This window comes from Python bivittatus, unplaced genomic scaffold (assembly GCF_059951505.1).
Source record: "Python bivittatus isolate LINGU-HERP-01145 unplaced genomic scaffold, Pbiv_v1 ctg000480_np1212, whole genome shotgun sequence".
NCBI classification, from domain to species: domain Eukaryota; kingdom Metazoa; phylum Chordata; class Lepidosauria; order Squamata; family Pythonidae; genus Python; species Python bivittatus.
This window is the reverse complement of record NW_028277075.1, coordinates 75307386-75325928: the sequence shown is the minus strand read 5'-3', so window position 1 is coordinate 75325928 and position 18543 is coordinate 75307386. Positions and strand designations below refer to the sequence as shown.

General features: G+C 38.3%; 1 protein-coding gene across 1 annotated transcript; it reads left to right on the top strand.

Annotated features, from left to right (window-relative positions):
- On the top strand, positions 1-17162 carry LOC112540169 (uncharacterized). The gene is made up of 8 exons (XM_088145170.1): positions 1-74; positions 607-716; positions 2982-3029; positions 6206-6289; positions 7288-7359; positions 9816-9909; positions 13285-13355; positions 15754-17162. Exons 1-8 carry the CDS (start codon positions 1-3, stop codon positions 17160-17162), a joined length of 1962 nt encoding a protein of 653 aa, XP_088001296.1.
- The last annotated feature ends 1381 nt before the right edge of the window (positions 17163-18543 follow it).

The following is an 18543-nucleotide window of genomic DNA, read 5'->3' as shown; positions in this document are numbered from 1 at the left end:
ATGGCTGCTGTGCCGGACTATTATAAGCTTTTAGAGATTCCTCGGGATGCCTCTGACAACGATGTTAAAAAGGCGTAAGTCTTTTCTTTGAGTATTCTTCTCGCCAAAGAGTTTTATTCTGGAATGTAAACCAAGTTTCAAAGTTAGGAAAAAAGGTCCCAAATCCCAGTTTTTACATCATGCGCTAACATTTTACAAAGTTTATTCTTGTAATTAATGCCTAAAGGGTGTCAGGTTACTAGTGGTGATGGATACTCAAACAGATATCCAGTTAAATAAGTATTTGGAATTTTTCTAATTGGGGCTCAACTGAGGTTCAACTGTTAAACCTTCAGGTGGAAAGTACAACCACAATACTTAGTCGATGCTGAAGATGTCACAGACAGCAAGAGGCTGGATACACCGTATTCCTTGGATAATTCTCAGTCAGCTAGCCAGCAAGGAGGTGGTACAAAGTGCACTCTATTAACTTGAGTCTGTCCTGCCTTCTGAGAAAGAGAGAGTATTGTCTCTAAATCTGTTAGCTTCTGTACTGATGGTCTATTATTGGTTACTGAGCTGTGGATTTCTAACATTGCCTTCACTTTGTCTTTTGGGGCTTTGTAGGTACAGGAAAAAAGCCCTGCAGTGGCACCCAGATAAAAACCCAGATAGGAAGAATTATGCTGAACAGAAGTTCAAAGAAGTTACAGAAGCCTACGAAGTGCTGTCAGACAGTAAGAAACCTTCTGGCTCTGTCTGCCCCATTTTTCCCTCTCCCTTTAGGCTGAGCTGTAGAGTCTCCCTCATCGCTACCTATTCACCTGCCCAATTCAAAGGAATGATAAACTAGACTTAGGAGGAGGAGGAGCTGGCTGAGGACATTTTGTCCAAGAACCTTCTCACAACCTTCGGACTCATCCATACAGATCCCTTGCCCGAACTTGAAGATGCCCACTTGCTTTTCATTGAAGACACATCCTCCATCTCATAGCCAGCCTGCTGAAGTAGGCTGAGATGGTCAAGGTTATCTGGCCTGAAAGTAGTGTTTTGCCAGGAAAGCCAAAGAAAATTCCTATGGGGGCATGGAGGTCATATGGAGGAGGAATCTTCAGTGACTCCAGTTGCCTGTTATGGGACTGCCTCTTTCCATCCAGCCAGTGGATTTTGTGTCTCTAAAGCCATTTCCGCTTTGGCTGCTGGAGAGAGCAGAACCTCACCTAGCAACAACAGTATATTCTTTTTTTTTTTTTTTAATTGTTCAGGGGAATGGTGACCTTGAGCAAGAATCCTTACAAGATCTATATTCTCACTAGTAAGTTCCAACTGGAAGAGCTATTAGAACTCTTTTAAATTGACTAGGAACCATGTGCTATTTTCCAATGCTGGCATAAAGTTTTGGCAACCTAGAAATCATGGTGCATCCCAGCACCAGGAACCACCACTTGGAGAGGACTCTCATAAATCCCCACTAAAAGTGCTGTGGGGAGAGCCAGATCTTTCAGGTGTTCATTTTATCCTGCACGATAAAAATGCAGTTTATTGAATTACACAGCTTGGGACCATTGGCAATCATTTGAGGGGAAGGGGTTGGGAGGAGATAAAATAATGTTGTCAGGTGATTTGCAGGGAAGGCAATGATTCAGAACAGAACTGTTGGCCACTTCTCCTGTGATCAGAGTGTCTTTTTCTCTATCACTCCAGATAAGGTAGGGGTTGTGGTCCAGAACATGCAATCACCCAGCATATTTAGAGCCGGGGATAGGCTACTGCCCAAGTAATGCAGAAAAATCTGGAATTTCAATTTGAAATGAAACCACATCTGTTCTTATTAGGTATAATCTCAGAAAAAAGTATCATAATTTAATGAGATATATGATTACAACAGTGAGAATAAATTTTGCTCAACACTGGAAGAAAGACACTATCCCAACAATATCTGATTGGGAACTTAAACGTGGAGCATACGCAGCAATGGCAAAACTAACAGTATACTTACACAGTAGAAGTTTAACCAAATTTAAGCAAGAATGGTTCCCATAGATACAACACGTCACATAGCATGGTAAATATATCCACTTACAGGATGGCTTTTAAGGGGGCTTGAATGCTTACAAATATCGCAAATTAGCAAATGTTCAAAAAGGGGGAGTCAGAAATCAATAGTTTTTTCATCATCATCATCATCATCATCATCATCATCATCATCATTTCCATTTTTCTTTTTTTCTACTTTTCAGGTATTTTAATTTTTGTTAAGTTTGTTTCATCTATCTCTTATTTCCTTCTGTCAACATATCAATACACACACACACACAAAGTAACAATACAGTGGAGATATTAATATTAAGCAATAAGTTCAAAACTGAAACTTATTATATAACTTTGATGTGAATGGCAGAGGTTCTTTTTTTATGTTATACTTAACTTTGCATGAAAAGTTAAATAATTTTATGTTTGTAATACTGACATCTTAAACTGCAGTTATTACTAATGGAATTTTTACTTTTCTCTTTTTATTTTCAATACTTTAAGCCTTCTAAATAATAGAATGTTCATAATTTTCACTCATATTACATAAATATTGCTGCATTGAGATCTGCATTGAAATAATACAGTGTATCAAGATTTATAATATTACAATAAAAAAAAAAAAAGACCGCCCAAGCTGATGGGCTGCCAGCTGCAGAATGCTCCAATCCTTCTGTTGTGGTTGCCCTGGGCCTCTTTTATTATTCGTTTTATTTTGGGCTTTGCAAAATATTTCTTTCCAAAATCTTTCCCTGTCATAAATTCCTATACCACCCACTAATCACTGCCCTGAAGGACACTCACAATACCATCTGGGCAAGCAGTAACACAACCAGCCTTTCCTTCTTAAGGAGAGGATGAACTCACATCAGTGCAGGTGTGTGGATGAGTCCTAAGTCAGCAATTTTGTGGGTCAGCATAGAATAGTAATTTACTTGAGAGGTAACCAGGTACATGTCTTTCTTCTTTAGAGGTCAAGAGGGAACGTTATGACTGCTATGGGGATGGACTCACAACAGGTGAGGAGTAGCTCTTCTACCATCTGTCTCATGCACCTTCCAAAACCTATTCACTTCCCATGCTGCCCAAATCAATCCTGTGCCCATAACAAGGGCCAAAACAATTCCCCACGCCTCTTTTCCTATGATACTAAGCTGGTTTGAAGTGATACCCAGAGGACATAAGTACAAATATTTGTTAGGATGTCGTAATATTTATTTGTCAATGCATATTTTGTGAATGTTTCAATATAGAGCACCCCCAGTGCTATCAATTAAAAATATTATGTCATTATTCTGTTATTCCCCCCTTAACATTTTTCCTGGAAATTAAAAAGAAAAGAAAACAAAAGAATGAGCAATGGGAAACAAATGGGAGGATTGTAAACAGAAAGATCATTCCAGACTAATTGGAAAAGCCTATAAATGAGAGTGAGTAGCCTAAATGTTGGAGAAACTGAACTTGAAATGAGCATTGGAAGTGAAATATTAACAACATAGCTTTGTAATAATCCAACTCCCTCTCAGGTAAAATAGCTTTAATCCAACTCCCTCCCAGGTAAAAATAGCTTTGTAATAATCCAACTCCCTCCCTCCCTCCCTCCGCCACATTGTTGAGGTAGTGGTGGTGGTGGTGAGGGAAGCGTGCCTTGGAAGAATGAGCAAAGAATGCTGGGAGGGTATACCAAGAGTATAGAATCCCAGTAGGGTCACCCCAGGTCACCCCAACTGCCCAGACACTTATATTTGGCAGCAGTCATTTGGAAAGATGGTGGAGGCAGATGATCACTTTAGTGACAATGGCAAAGGCATCATTTCATCCTGTGCAGGAGAAGACAATGGTAAACCATTCCTATACTTTACTAAGAAATCCACATGGTCAGACAAGATAAAACAATTGATAATATAGTACTGGATGATGGGATCCTTAGGTCAGATGACACTTAAACATGCTACTGAGGAAGAGCTGAGGAACTTTCAGAGTATTAATGGTGTTTATAACACAGTCTTCAGGATGTCTAATTGCTGATGTTGCCATGCAGGAAAAAAAATCCGAAACTGCAAAGGCAGAATTACAGTGGGCACATGGAACATAAGAAGCATGAATATGGAAAGCTCAACGCAGTGCAAGAAGAAATGAATTGACTACACATAGATATCTTAGATATCAGCAAATTGAAATGGACTGGAATTGGACTCTCACTCAGAAGATTATACTATTTACTAGTGAGAAGACAAAAAATAAAGAAGGAACAGTGTTGCTTTTGCAGTTGGGAAGGAGATAGAAAAGATAGCATTTGGATACAATTTGGTCAATGACCAAATAATATCAATTAGACTTTGCGGATAACCCTTTAATATCCATTGTAGTTTACTACTACCAAACTTTATGCTCCAATTGCTGATGCAGAAGAGGAGGTTGATGGGTTTTATGGTCAAGTTCAATCTGAAATCGGCAGGACATGCAAACAAGATGTGCTGCTTTTGGTTGGAGACTGGAATGCCAAAGTTGGAAATAGTAAGGAAAAAATTGTAATTGGACTATATGCCTAGGAAAAAGAAATGAAGCAGGAGAATGACTCACCACTTTCTACCAATCTAGTGATTTCTTCATTGCAAAGCATTATTCAAACAATCAAAACAATGCCTAAGTACATGAATATCGCCAGATGGAACACACTGAAATCAGACTGACTATATTATTGGTAGGAGGAGGTAAAGTTATAACAGAAAAGGCATAGCAAAGGGTTAACTATGGAATAAATCATAACTGCTCATGTGCAAGTTTCAAGTCAAGCTAAAGGCAGAAAAACAAAGCCAACCAGTTTCCACAATACGGTCTTGAGTATATAATTACCATTTTCAAGGAGAACATCAGAAATTGCTTTAAAGTCCTGAACTTCATTGAAAAGGAAACAGAGGAACTGTGGAATGAAATTGAAGAAGTTGTTAAAGGATGGAGATGAAAGGAGATTGATAAAAACCAAGAAACAGAAGAAAGCAAACTGGGTGTCAGAACTGATAGTGGAAATTGCCAAAAAGGGAAGAGAAACCAAGGCCGAGAAAGACAAAGATCTCAGGAAGGAATATCACAGAGAATTTCAGATAGCACTCAGAAGAGACAAATTGTATTATACTGACATCTATAAAGATGGAAACAGATAGGAAAAAGGAAAGTCTTCTGAAAGATCTCCAAACTCAGAAAGAGATTCCAACTTTGAATTGGTATGCTAAAGGACACCAATGGAGAGGGTCAGTAAAGATTCTAGCCAAACTATGCCAGCAAATCTGGAGAATGGCACAGGAGCCAAAAGATAGGAAGAGATTAATCTACATACCAGTACCAAAGAAGGGAGAATTAATAGAATGTGCAAACGATCACACAATATCCTTAATTTCACATGCTAGCAAAATAATTCTTAGGATCATCCAATGCAGATTAAAGCGGTACATGGAATGGGAGATACCAGATGCACAAGCTGAGTTTATAAAAGGCGAAGAATGTGAGACATTATTTCTGATGTACACCGGATAATTGAGAAAGCCAAAGAATAGCAAAATGAAGTTAGTATGCGCTTCATTGATTATAGAAAGGCCTTTGATTGTGTTGACCACATAAAGCTGTAGAATATGCTTAGAAAAATAGGAATCCCAGAACATCTCCTTGTCCTCATGAGAAACCTATACATAGGACAGGAAGCCACAGTCCAGACAGAACATGGTGAAACAGACTAGCTGCAGATTGGCAAAGAAGTGAGACAAGGCTGCATACTCTCTTGTTATTTACTCAACTTCTGTGTTGGATATATATTTGAGGGGGGCTGGATTGAAAGAAGATGAGCATGGTTTCAAAATTTGAGGGAATAATATCAAACCTGCACTATGCGTACAGTACTACTGTGATAGCTGAAAATGCAAATCATTTGCAAGCTTTACTAATCTTCATCCAAACAATGGAGACTGGTGTAAAATTAGTCATCACCACATTGATTTTCCTATAGCTCTCCATAGCTAAAGGTGGTTTTCATGGGACTTTAACTTGAGAACTTTTCATCTTAATTACACAGCTATTCTCTGGGAAGTGGGAGAAACAGAGACAGAGAGGAATCACCCCATTATTTTTTTGTAGAAATTCCACACTGAGGGGAACTCAAGATGTGAGTGACATGTTGCAAATATCATTATTTTCCCTTCAGTTTCTGAAGAAGAGTTGAGATTCACCTTTCGCAGCCCCTGGGATGTTTTCCGAGAGATGTTTGGGACCTCGGACTCCTATTCTGGTAAGCTTTCATCTTATTAGAAATTTCTTTACATAGATAAGATTCAAAATTTGTTACTCCAAAGTTATTGTCTTGAAAGAATGGCCTTCTATCTGACAAAGGTATTTCATGCTCTTCAGCGTAACTGCCTTTCATTGTCAACCAAGATTTCCCTAATCCTTTCTTCTACTAATTGTGTCATTTGAGGCTAGTGAGAATTAAAACCCCAAATATCTGGACAACATCAATTCTCTATTATGTGAAATCATGAATTCTGCATGGTATAATATCTAACTTTCTTTCTGTTCACTTTCAGCCTTCTCTCATTTGTAGTTCGCAGAGTCATCTCAGTGATTGGCAACTTCTATTTTAACCTTGCTTATACAACACTTTCTCTCTATCCTGTCTCCCCTCCATAACTGAAAAGATCTATCTCATCTGTTCTTTCTTCCTTAAACCATCACAGAACAATGGTGTGGAACCTCTCTTCCTTCCGCAACTCCTACCGGAGAGGGGATTTCCCCAGCCATGATTATCACTAGTAGATTCTTATACCCAGATGACATTCATGTGGGAAAGGTATCTGTACCTTAATAGGGAAGACATAGAATGCATTGCATTAGTTATCCCTAGTGGGGAAACAACTACCAGGATAGCCTGTTCTTCTGTCAAAGTTTTTCAGTTTCCAAGAATCCATGCTGAATGTGGATCTGAATGGGTAGAAGAGAGGGTTTTAAAAATAATGAAAATCCCATAGAACATAGATTATACTGCCACTAAATAATTTATTTAGGAAATAAAATCAATATTTTTGATCAGCATTTCATATTTTTACAATCCCAGCAATCTCTGCTCTAAGTCGTAAATCAGAGAACATCCATATAGTTATTTATTCAGAGGGAGGGGGAAGGAGATCTGGATTAGGAGAAAAGAAATAGCCTAAGTTTGTTCAGAACAAAAAATCGGAAGAACTTGCTGTTTCTTTCAGCTAAATTATCCACCCTCCTCTGCTTTTTCAGCCAAGAAAGAAGAAGAGGTCCCATGGTACTTACGAGGTCCTTTATTTTCCATCTCCATTTCAGAAGATTCAGGTAGGATGTGGCCAAACCTCTTGCAATAAGACATGGAATAACCACAGTACAGTAGTTCAGTTCATATACTGTATACTGTACTTGTATCTGCAATGGTTTATAGATCATAAAACCTAGCTTTACATACCATGGACACCCATAATCAAATAAAGCACATTACAGCTTAAGTGTAATATGTGAATCCAGCACGCCCCTGTGCATTGTATTAATTCGTCCTTTTCTAACACTTTCCTGTTGTAGGGATGACCTATTTTTCTTCTGTTCACCATGCCAGGTCAGACTAGGCTGGTTACTGTGTGAATTTATTCATTAGTTTACATGTAGGGTAATGCAGTGTAAATAACCTTTTTCAAGTGATCTTCCTCCTGTAAGTTTAGGCATGTTCTAAATTTTTCCATCACATGGTCTTGGGTAGCCAAAGAAAAACAAACGAACAAAAAAACCCTAATTAGAAAACTTTGATATGAAGCTTAAGGTGCCTAACCTAAGAACAAACAAATGAAACTGATAATTTAAGTCTTAGGAAAACCCAAAATATTTCCAAGAAAAGCAAATGCCTTGGAATTTAAGAAGACATATCTTTGAGCACTGTCTCTAAATTCGTAATCCTGTTCCCATCTTAGCATCACAGATCACCAGATCCTAGTGGCTATGTGAAAAAAAAAGTTTTTAAGAGTTATAGACCGATTTACTAGTTCTCACAACGGTGGATTGGTTTTGAAAATGATCTAGTTTTATTTCATTTATTTAACATAAATAGCATATTCTTTGGTTTCCTAATAATGGTTGTTGGCACTTCTTCACTTCACCAAACTAATTTTTATTAATTTGGTCCTTCCCTTAGTTTAAGCTAGTTCACAACATTCTTTTTAAGAATACACTAATATGATCCCAGTATTTGCTACCTGGGATTCCTGCCAATAATACAAGAAAAATATTCTGTGATGCCTACTGATGAATCCTTTTGAAAATTACTGCTAGGAGGAAGTAATATTTCAAACACTTTCTAAAGATCTTTGCCACAGTAGGTGGCAACACCTAGCCAACCTTGGTTGATTCCCCCCAAGGTCAGACCTGGCCAGTATGTGGATGGGAGACTGCCAGAAATCCCAGGGTTTAGACCGGGAATTTCAAAAAGCATTTTGGAAGAATGCAGTGGTAAACTGCATACTGTTATCAAGAAAACAACTTGGACTCTCCAGGCAGTAGTCACCAGGAGTCAGACTGAAACCTTTTAGAGGTCTACATGTGGAAAGATTCAAGTACTCTGCATGTATAAGGCTACAGAAGGTATGAATCAGTAAGTAGTTGGTATTCTGCAAAGCAGGTTGTCTTGCTGTAGAAAACATGTCCATTTTTTTTTTTAAAGCACATGCTTTTTTATAGGGGTACGTTTTAGAAACCTGCAATGTTTCCATTTTCTCACTAGTTAGTTGTAGCATCTTCTAGAGCAGGGGACTCAAACTCATGCTCCATGGGCTACACATGGCCCTCCAAGTCATTTTCTGTGGATATTGCCTAGCAAGACCAGGTATGGATGCTGACAGTGCCATGTAGATGTGCAGGCTGGACCAATGGAAGCATTCCAGGAAGAGGAACACCCTAGTGGCAGTTGCTTTGGCCTGACCTGGTGGATTTCCTGGCAACAGCAGAGCTTGGTTGGCTGGGTTGTGCAATGAGTCCTTTCACAATACCGCTCTCTGGGAACCCCTGACCACTCTTACACATCAGGACAGGCAATGCTTCTGGGATGTTCATGGGAGAGAAGGAGGAGGCAGCCATCGAGGAGGGCTGGGTCTGCCATCTCCCTGCCATAATGGTCTTTCTACCAAGGAAGGAATGGGAAAGATAGTGAGCAAGCAACTAAAGGAACAGAAGGAGAGGCTTGGTGGAAGAAAAGAGAAACCGAACAAGAATCAAAAGGGGTCTCTACTGAACAGGAATGAGAAAAAAAGAAAAAGAACAGTAGGATTTGGGCAGCTCTTAATGGGGTGGGTTCCCTAGATGATTTAATCCTAGATAAGAGCTTGAAAAAAATTACATATCAACCTAGCAATAAAACCAAATAATGGTGTTTTGATGAATGAAAAATGCTAAGTGGCCAAAGTGAAATCTCTCTGTTTCACAGAAAAGGTTCTTTTTTAATTAATACCTTTATTTTTAATCACATATTATAATACTTTTCATTTTCTTCAATTTTGACTCACTATAGATTTTTGTACCAAGGTATGAGAAGAGTTCTGGCCCTTGGGCTAATGAACCAGTCCTCATACAGAACTCATGACTATCTGAGACCCTTGTTCTACAGCCCCAACCATTGTTGTGCTGATTAGAGGAATAAGGACAGTCTTTCTGCCTCAAGAATGGCTGAACGAAGCTAGAAGACCTGTTAAGTAGGGAAATGACCAAAACAGTGTTATAGTTCCCAGCAATTCATTTGTCACCTTCCTTTGCAGGTGTTTCAATAACTTTTGGCCCCAAAAGATCTTTATGTTTCTTCACTCTTGATCCTAAAGTCTTCAGTTTAAAAAACATCATCAACAGGAAAAGGTAGGAATTTTATCTCAGCAGTACAAAACGGCAGTGCAGGTCAGCGGTGATGTCATGAGCTGGGCGTGATGAGGTGGTGAAAGAGGGATTGTCTTAACAAGTCAAACAAATGTCATGTTAACAAAGATGAACACTGGGTAAGATTCGAACTTTCTGAGTGAACCTCCAAACTAAGCCATGATTAGAAGTATAGGCTCATGTGCAAAAGACAAGTTATTTCTGCATTTCTCTACCAACAGTGAACCATTTAGAAAGCCAAATGAAACCTCTTCCCAACATTCAACACAAAACTGAAGTCCAAGGTTGTAGTTGTTCAGTCTCTTCCAACTCTTTGTGACCCAATGGACATCATGTCTCAAGGATTATCTGTCAGAAACCGCATCTCTGATGTTTTGTAAATTATAATGCTTGTGTTATCTGTGAGAATATCTAGCCACCTTGTCTGTTGTCAGCATCTTTTTGTCTTCAACTGTTCTGGAGTCTTGTTCAATGATTCTTACCTTTGCATTATGTGTCCAAAATATTTCAGTTTTAGCTTCATTATTAATGCTCCCAGTAAGTAATTTGGTTTTACTTTATCTTGTACTGAATGATTTGTTCTTTTGAGGTCCAAGGTATTCTCAACTATCTTCTCCAGCAGCACAATCCCATGGAATCAATATTTTTCCTTTTTGATGGCTCAGCTTTCATGTCATTATATTAAAACTGAGAAAACCATGGCTTTGAAAATATGTATCTTTGTTGTGTCCCTGCACTTTAACATTCTGTCTAGATTTACAGTCTTCCTTTTAAGTAGCAAGCATCCTTTAATTTCATGACTACTGTTATCATCCTATGAATTTTTGAATCTGTTACTACTTCAACTTCTCTGACTATTTGCATTGAGTTGGTATTACCTGTTGACATTATCTTAGTTTTCTTTAATATTGTTCAGCAAACCAGCTTTTGTACTTTCTTCACCTTAAGATATTTTCATTACTTGCCATCAAACTGGTATCTGAAGTTTCTCTCAGCAATTTCAATTCCAGTTTTCATTTGTCCTAGTTCACCAGTTCTCATAATATGTTTTGCATGGAAGTAAAAGTAATAGTTTACAGCCTTGCTCAACTTGGAACCATTTAATTACTCCATATTCTTTCCTTATGTTGCTTCATGGCCATAATGCAAATTCTTCAATAAGCAGATGAGGTGGCCTAGTTTACCCATGTTTTTAAGGGCTGTCCACAATTTGTTATGCTCTAAACAATCAAAGCCTTTGTGTAAAGACAATCAAGTACGTATATTTAATGAAATAAAAAAATAATCAGAGGCCAAGGTGAATGAACGTTTCTTAATAAATATGTCTAGGTTTGAAGTGAATCCCCCAAATTTGGGTTTTTAAAAAATCTCTTTGTAAACTTCTTTCAGTTAAGGTTTACTTTGAGAAAGATTGTATACAGATGTAATAAAGAATTCAATAGAATTGAGTAATCAACAGTAGATTTCAGATGAAACAGAATAATGGTCAACTATGATCTTGTAATGGTTTTCTTAGTACATTCTTTTTTTGAATATAATTTTATTAAGAAGTTTAATTACAACAGTAAAAACTAATACAAACTAAACTTAGAGAAAGAGAAGAGAATGGGGAAAAAAAGAATAAAAAGTGCAAGAAAAAAGAAAAAGAAAGAAGAGAAAGAAAAGAAAGAATAATAAAGAAAAAGAAAAGAAATATATGAAGAAGTGACTTCCAACCTTCATCACAATAGCAATAAATTAAATAATTCTTCACCCCCTATAAGGTTAAACAGATATCTCTTCATCCCATATCCTGTCCCTTATCTATAAGCAAATCCATAAAACATCAATTTTTCAATCCTGGTGTCAGCAAAAGTCCATAAAGCTGCCAGAACTTTGCAAAAAAAAAAAAAAAGTTATTTTAGCCTTAATCAAATAAACCACTTTATATTCCTTCCTTTTACTTCTAACAGTCTTAATCTTTAATTCAATCAAATATTGTCATAGGATTTGATTTCTCTTCAATTCTTTTTTATCCCATCATACAGATTTCTTCAGGGCATTAACAAGCCTCTTTTGTAGATCCAGTAAGAAAACATTTTTCAGGTCATTTTTTTGGTTTATCATTTGTATTTCTCTTTTAATTTTAAAACTTCAGCCAGTTTGGGGTTTTTTGGTATATTCAGTAAAGCATCCTTTTCCGAATCAGCTTGTCATTTGTAGTTCCACTTTCACTATTTTCTCTGTCTTGTCAGATAGAATTTATTCCACATCTATCATTCCTTCATTAACATCTTATTTTTTTTTCTTAATAAATTAACATTTTCTTAACATTTTCATTTTCTTAATAGTCTATCCACAGAAGCAGACATAATTACTGACAGTGTTGATATTGTAGTTACTAATTTCTGGCTCTGTTCTTCAAAGATCTCCTTTCATATTTCTGATGTTACAATATTTTGTGTCATTTTGTAAGCCCCAAACATCAAGAACAGGATTGTGGGTTTTTTTTCCCTTCTGATTAGAATCTTTAGTCCCGTCTAGTGTCCAGTTTCTAAAATCATTATTATCTTTGTTATGACTTGCAATAGCCAGGATAGCCAGAATAAGTCTGTTTCCCTCAAGGAGCTGATTATTTTTTATAGTTAATTCCAAAATCTTATAGTAAAAGTCAATATTCCAAATTTATCTGGACCCTTAATCTGTTTATAACTTTCTTAGATCAAAATCTTATTTAGCTTTTTGCTGTTTATTTCAAATTATTTAGGTTCTTAAGCTTATAATTATTTTTTTGTTGTTCAGAGTTGAAGATAAATTCATCTGATGAAGACTTTTCAAACTTCAAATTTGTCATTTTCTTGATGACAATCTTTCTAAGATTCTTTCTGACAAAACTTGGTTTTGGGTACAGACAACATGGATTAAGAGTTTACTATGTGGAATAAATATCCTTATCTCCATATTGAAAGAACATATAGATCATGCCATCATATCTTTCAAAACATAATGGCTCCAACCTCTGAGCATAATATCTCCCCTTTTTTAAGCATCAAAAGGCTATACATGCACAGTTTGACAGTTGGGTATGATGAAAAATACTGCAGAGTCTAAATAGTCACTCTCAAAAATAAATGAGGTGGATGCTGTTTGATTTGTGCCTGGATTCTTAAGAATGATAGTTGTAACAACACGGTGTCTTCCTTTCTTCTTTCCTTTTCATGTGACATTATTTTTAAAGAGGTCCTGCAACTCTTCTAGATGTGCCAGGTAAAGGATCTGATGATTCTAAAAACACGCCATATAGGAAGCAAGAAAAGAATCTCCATTATGTCTGTCTGTCTGTCCTCTGTTCATTAATCCCATGTGTTGATATTCCAGGTCTGCAGAGAAGGATTCTGAACAAGTAGAAGGAAAGGATGACAGAGAACTAAAATCTGTTGAAGTTCCTGGTAAGGAGCAATGATATTGGGCTTCCTGGAAGAGAATGTTGTCATTTACAACATACACAATGTTATTGAAAGTTATAGAAGAAATATGAAAAAGTATGAGCCCTTGCAGTATCTCAGACACCAGTTGCACTTTTATATTCTGTATACATTAAATCTTGGCTCTGTACTCAGCACAGATGGTTTAGATGAAAGAGTTGAAATTAATTTCTCTTTTACCACTGAAAAGTCAATTGTTAAAAGATTTAAAAGATATTATAGATAGAGAATATATACATACATGTTTTTTGGCATCAAACTAGATATTTAGAGAGATAACTTGAGAAGGGATTGTATTTATTCTGTACTTTTAATTGGATAGTCATTGTAGGCAGGTTTTTTGTGGTAACTGGGTTATGTATCAAACAGTTCTTCATGGGAAAAGCAAAGCCATGAAGAGGGACATTCTTGAGCTAGAAGGCAGGGCTTCCTGCTTGAGCAAGTACAGATAGTCCTTGTTTAGCGACCACAGTTGGGACAGCAACTTGGTCATTAAGCAAAGAGGTCACTAAAAGAAATTGTGTCTGTGCTTATGATTTTACTGCAGCTAGTTCAAGTAAGACAGGTCAAAACTATTAGTAAAAGGTGGATCTGCAGGCCCCAGCCAAATATGGCTTTACAGCATAGTCAGCACTTCGAATTGCACTCAGAAACCTAGTGTAATCAGGGTCACTTGTGCAGCGGAGGTATAACATGGCAGTACTACACATGACCACTAAGCACACATGCCACTGAATTCTGGCAGTCCCATGTAGAACAAATTACAGTAATCAAGACAAGATGAGCAACTGTTTTCAGTCTATCTTGTTCCAGATAAGAATGCAGCTGGCACACTAGCTACAACTGTGCAAAAAACCTCCTGGTCTTGATCCCTACCTGCTTCTTAAGCAGGAGTTGTGAGTCCAGGAGGGCCCCCCCCCCAATTGCTAGCCTGCTCTTTCTGGGGAAGAACAATCCCATCAAGAGCCAGAGTTGGTACAGTCATGGAGTTAGTCTGCTTCTGAATCAACCACCATCCATCTTGTTTGGGTTGAGCCTGACTCCAGACTCTGACAGCCTCCAGATACTCAGTCATGACTTCTACCATGTTTCCCAGTGGACCAGAGTAGAGATGTATCATCACATATTGATGACACTTCACCCTGAACTGGCAGATGACCTCTCCCAGCGATTTTGTGTAAATGTTGAGCAGGATAGAGTAAAGGACTGAACCATGAGGCACTCATAATGAAGTGCCTGTGGGTCCAACCTCTCTCCCTGCTCCAACCGCTCTCTGGACTTTCAGGTAGAAGTGGAACCACCATAACAACCTGTCTTCAATTCCCAATCCATGCAGGCAGTCCAGAAGCATACTGTGATTGATAGTATCAAAAGCTGCTGAAAGATCTAGGAGGACAAAGATGGTCATGCCACCTCTATCTAAGCTCTGCTACAGGTCATCCCTGAGGGTGACCAATACAGTTGCTCTGCCATGCCAAGAGTCCAGATAATCTGTATCCTTTAGAGTCCCCAATAAGTTGCTTATTGTTTCTTACGTCATCATATTAAGAACATTAAGAAATGTAATTAACAAAGTATGTAAATATAAATTATGCAATTGAAAAGCAAGCTGTAAGGGGATAGCTAAGGTGTACAATTAATGGAAAGCTGCTCAGATTACTCTTGGAAATCTACTTCTCAAGCAAAGCTAGCAATTTTTAAAATTTGGTATAAGTGCAGTACAAGATCTATCCCCCCCCCCCAGGGTTTCAGGTGGGTTATGCTGAAAGAGTGAGACTAGCCCACGTCACCCAAAATCATAGCTGCAAGGAACCCTGAAAACCACATTGCTGAGTCAACACAGTCAATGTTCTTGTTTCCTTGAATCATGAAAGAAGGTAGAAAAAACCCAAACCCTTCCAATCCCCCAGCTTCCCTTGTCACACTGAAAGGTTCTTCTCTGTTCTGGAAAGAAAGCCAGTCTTCTGTTAGAGGCAAACTGTGTAAATACTTCTCTACCTGTATTTGCTTTTATTGGACTGGATGTGTTCTTAGTGCAACTTAGACTTCACAAAAAGATTACAAAGCTCTGGCATGGTAAGAGCAGTCTCTTCTATCATAAGTGCAAACATTGTTCTTTGAATCTGCCAATATTAAGCAACCAGTCCCCAAGAATAAAACTTGTTCTTGATAAAGGAAGGAATGGGTGATGCACACTTTTCTTCCACTAAAGGTAGGGAAGTTAGTTGATTTATGGGAAAGATGAAAATTTGTTTCCCACCTCTGACAGACTTTCCAATGGTGAGAGCATTAGGAATGCATAAACTAGTTGCTTTCTGTTTTGTTTTTTAACCCAATACCTGTTGTGTTTCTATGCTTACAGATGAGGAAGAAAACAACAAGGAAGTGGTGGACAGTGAAATACAGGCAGAGTCTGAGTCTGTACCAGAATACAAGGAAGATGATGGATGTGGGTTGGAACCTGAGTGTGAGACTCCTGATGATGAGCCCCTGGAGGAATATGAGTCCTACAATAGATGGAATAGCCCCTGCAGGGGATACGAAGCTGGGAAGGAGGAGGAGCCTTATTCATATCCTTCCTCTTCCATCTATGAATCTCACTATGGATCCAGCCCCTGCACTGTTTATGGGATGACTTCTGGATGTCCATCTCCCCAGTACTATGCAAAGAAATATGGGACCCATTATACGTATATCACCTCTCCTATATATGAGCCACAAAGTGCATATGAACTGTACGATTCACAATATGGTGGCGAGTGCTGCCCTGTCGATGAGTCCCAATATGAATATGAATTTTCTCCGTCACCTGAGTCACAATATGTATATGAAACTTCCTTGGGGCACAAGTCTCAATATCGCTATGATGGCAATTCTCCATGTGAGTGGCAATATGGATACGAGACTCCTCCAATATATGAAACACGATATGGGGGCAAAACCTCCCGTGCATGTGAATCACCCTATGAATATGATTGCTCTCCTATGTATGACTGGCCCACACAGCAGAATGAGTCAGAGACCAAAGAGGCTTCAACTCCTGAATATGAGATCCCTGCTAGTTGGAAAAAACTGCAGAAGGATTACACGTCCTCTCTAGGGAACACTGAACCAGAAGACAAACCAGACCCATCTTTTAGAAGGAATGATATTCCCCAAACAATGAAGGAATTATCGGATGGGTATTGCCCAGTAGCTGGAAGCAAGACCCCTCTGGGTCACAGTGAAGGAGCACCCAACTCAATTAAAGCCACTCCTTTAAGTAATGCACTAGTTTTACCTTCTGATGAGCAAGGCAACAGCCAGCAGACTCAGCCGCCAAATGGAGTAAGGAAACGATCATCAGACAACCCAGATGGGCTCCTCAGTGGCATGAGGAAATTTCTGGATGGAACGAGGAAGCTTTTATGTAGAGGGAACCATCTTCCAAAAGATCAACTTCCAGAAGGAGCCAAGTGGACCAGCCAACTTCCAAACATAAACAGCTCACCCCAGAGAGGGATGAGGCCATTGCATGGTGGTGGAAACTGCCTTCCGCATGGAAGCAACCTGTTCTTAGACAATCCCAGCAAGCCCAGAAGGGAGAAGAACCCAGGCATGGGCCAAGGAATTCCACTGCCTCTCTCAAGAGGAAGCTATTGGACACGAGGGGGAATGACACCTCATCTTCCAGATATTTCAAGCACGCTCCTGGGCTCTGTAAATAAGCTTCCAGGCAGGGGCAACTTCTCTCCCTTGATTCCCCATTCCAGCTCTTCCTATAACTCCTAAACTCAGGAGAATGTTATAAATCCTGGAGAGCTGGATAGATGCTTAATAAAGGGTGGAAGTAGAAGCCTTCCTTCCAGTCTGCATTTGCTGTAATTTCATGAAAGGCTAGGATCATAGAAATAGAGTAAACCAGCAGTCCTGGAAGCTTTGACCAAGTTACTTAGAGTAGTAAAAAAAATTGTGGCATCATCTTTATACCTGTAGTCGATGTTATATTTCAGATTCTGTGAGCAGATGTTGTTGTTTGAAAAGCCAAACTGAATGCATTTTCAATTCATTAGCCATTTCATTTGTGTGACTTGTGGGCCATTTCTGTTTGAAAACTGCCTAGTTCAGAAATTGATACTGAAGCAGAAGATCATGAGAAATTATTGGTGCAATGAGCTAGCATTCCCCAACCTTCATTTGGACCACAGTTCCCAGAATCCCGAGCCATAGAGATTACTACTGTAGAATGATAACCACTTGCACCCATTGATAGTCTGCTTACTCCCAAGGTGGTTTCTAAGATTGTGACAAAAAGCAGCAATAAAGACTATTGGGGGGGCTACAAAGGCTAGGAGCTGAACTGTGATCCAAAGTTAGGCGTTGTATAGCCTGAGCCCATGCATCCTTATGCAACAGAAAAATCCACTGAATTCAACAGGATTTACTTCAAAGTAAGTTTCTATAACATAGCAACTTTTAAGTCCCACACATTTTAATTGGAGAAAACCAGTAATATCTTAACTTTCTCACCAAGATTAATGGGACATAAAAGTACTTAATGTTGCCAAATTATTTTTATATGAAAATCAAAATACTCAGGATTCAATTTGCAAATTGTATCCTGTTCTTGCTTGGCACAAGCATATTAATAGATCTTCTATGTCCTTTCAGGAATTACTCAAGATGCTGTAATTTTCTGAATCTGCTCTTATGAACGACATAAAAGAAACACTGTTTTTTGTAATCAAGGCTTAAGGCCAGTAATATAACTTTATTATCTTCATAAAAGACCATCCCTGATGACAAGTGGGAGAGTATTGAATAGGGTTTTCTGAATTGTATTTTCTAGTTGTATTTCCCGAGCCATACATAGCTAGTTGTCTGCCTAGGGCTTGGTGAAGATTAAAGGGAAAAGGATCCAATACATTATGAAATATTTATTTGATAGTAGAGGGGACAAGTTGTGTTGATAATTTTCCACATTTAAATCAAAGATCAAGAAAATCAATGTAACTTATCTCTGGAAGAAATCAGCTAATTGAGAGCAACCCATGCTAAAGATCTCATTGAAAACAAATGCTTCAATAAATAGTCTATTGAAACCCCAGATTTCTAATCATATCATTTCTATACCTTTATATTATCTACATACATTATATTAGGGTAGTGGTTT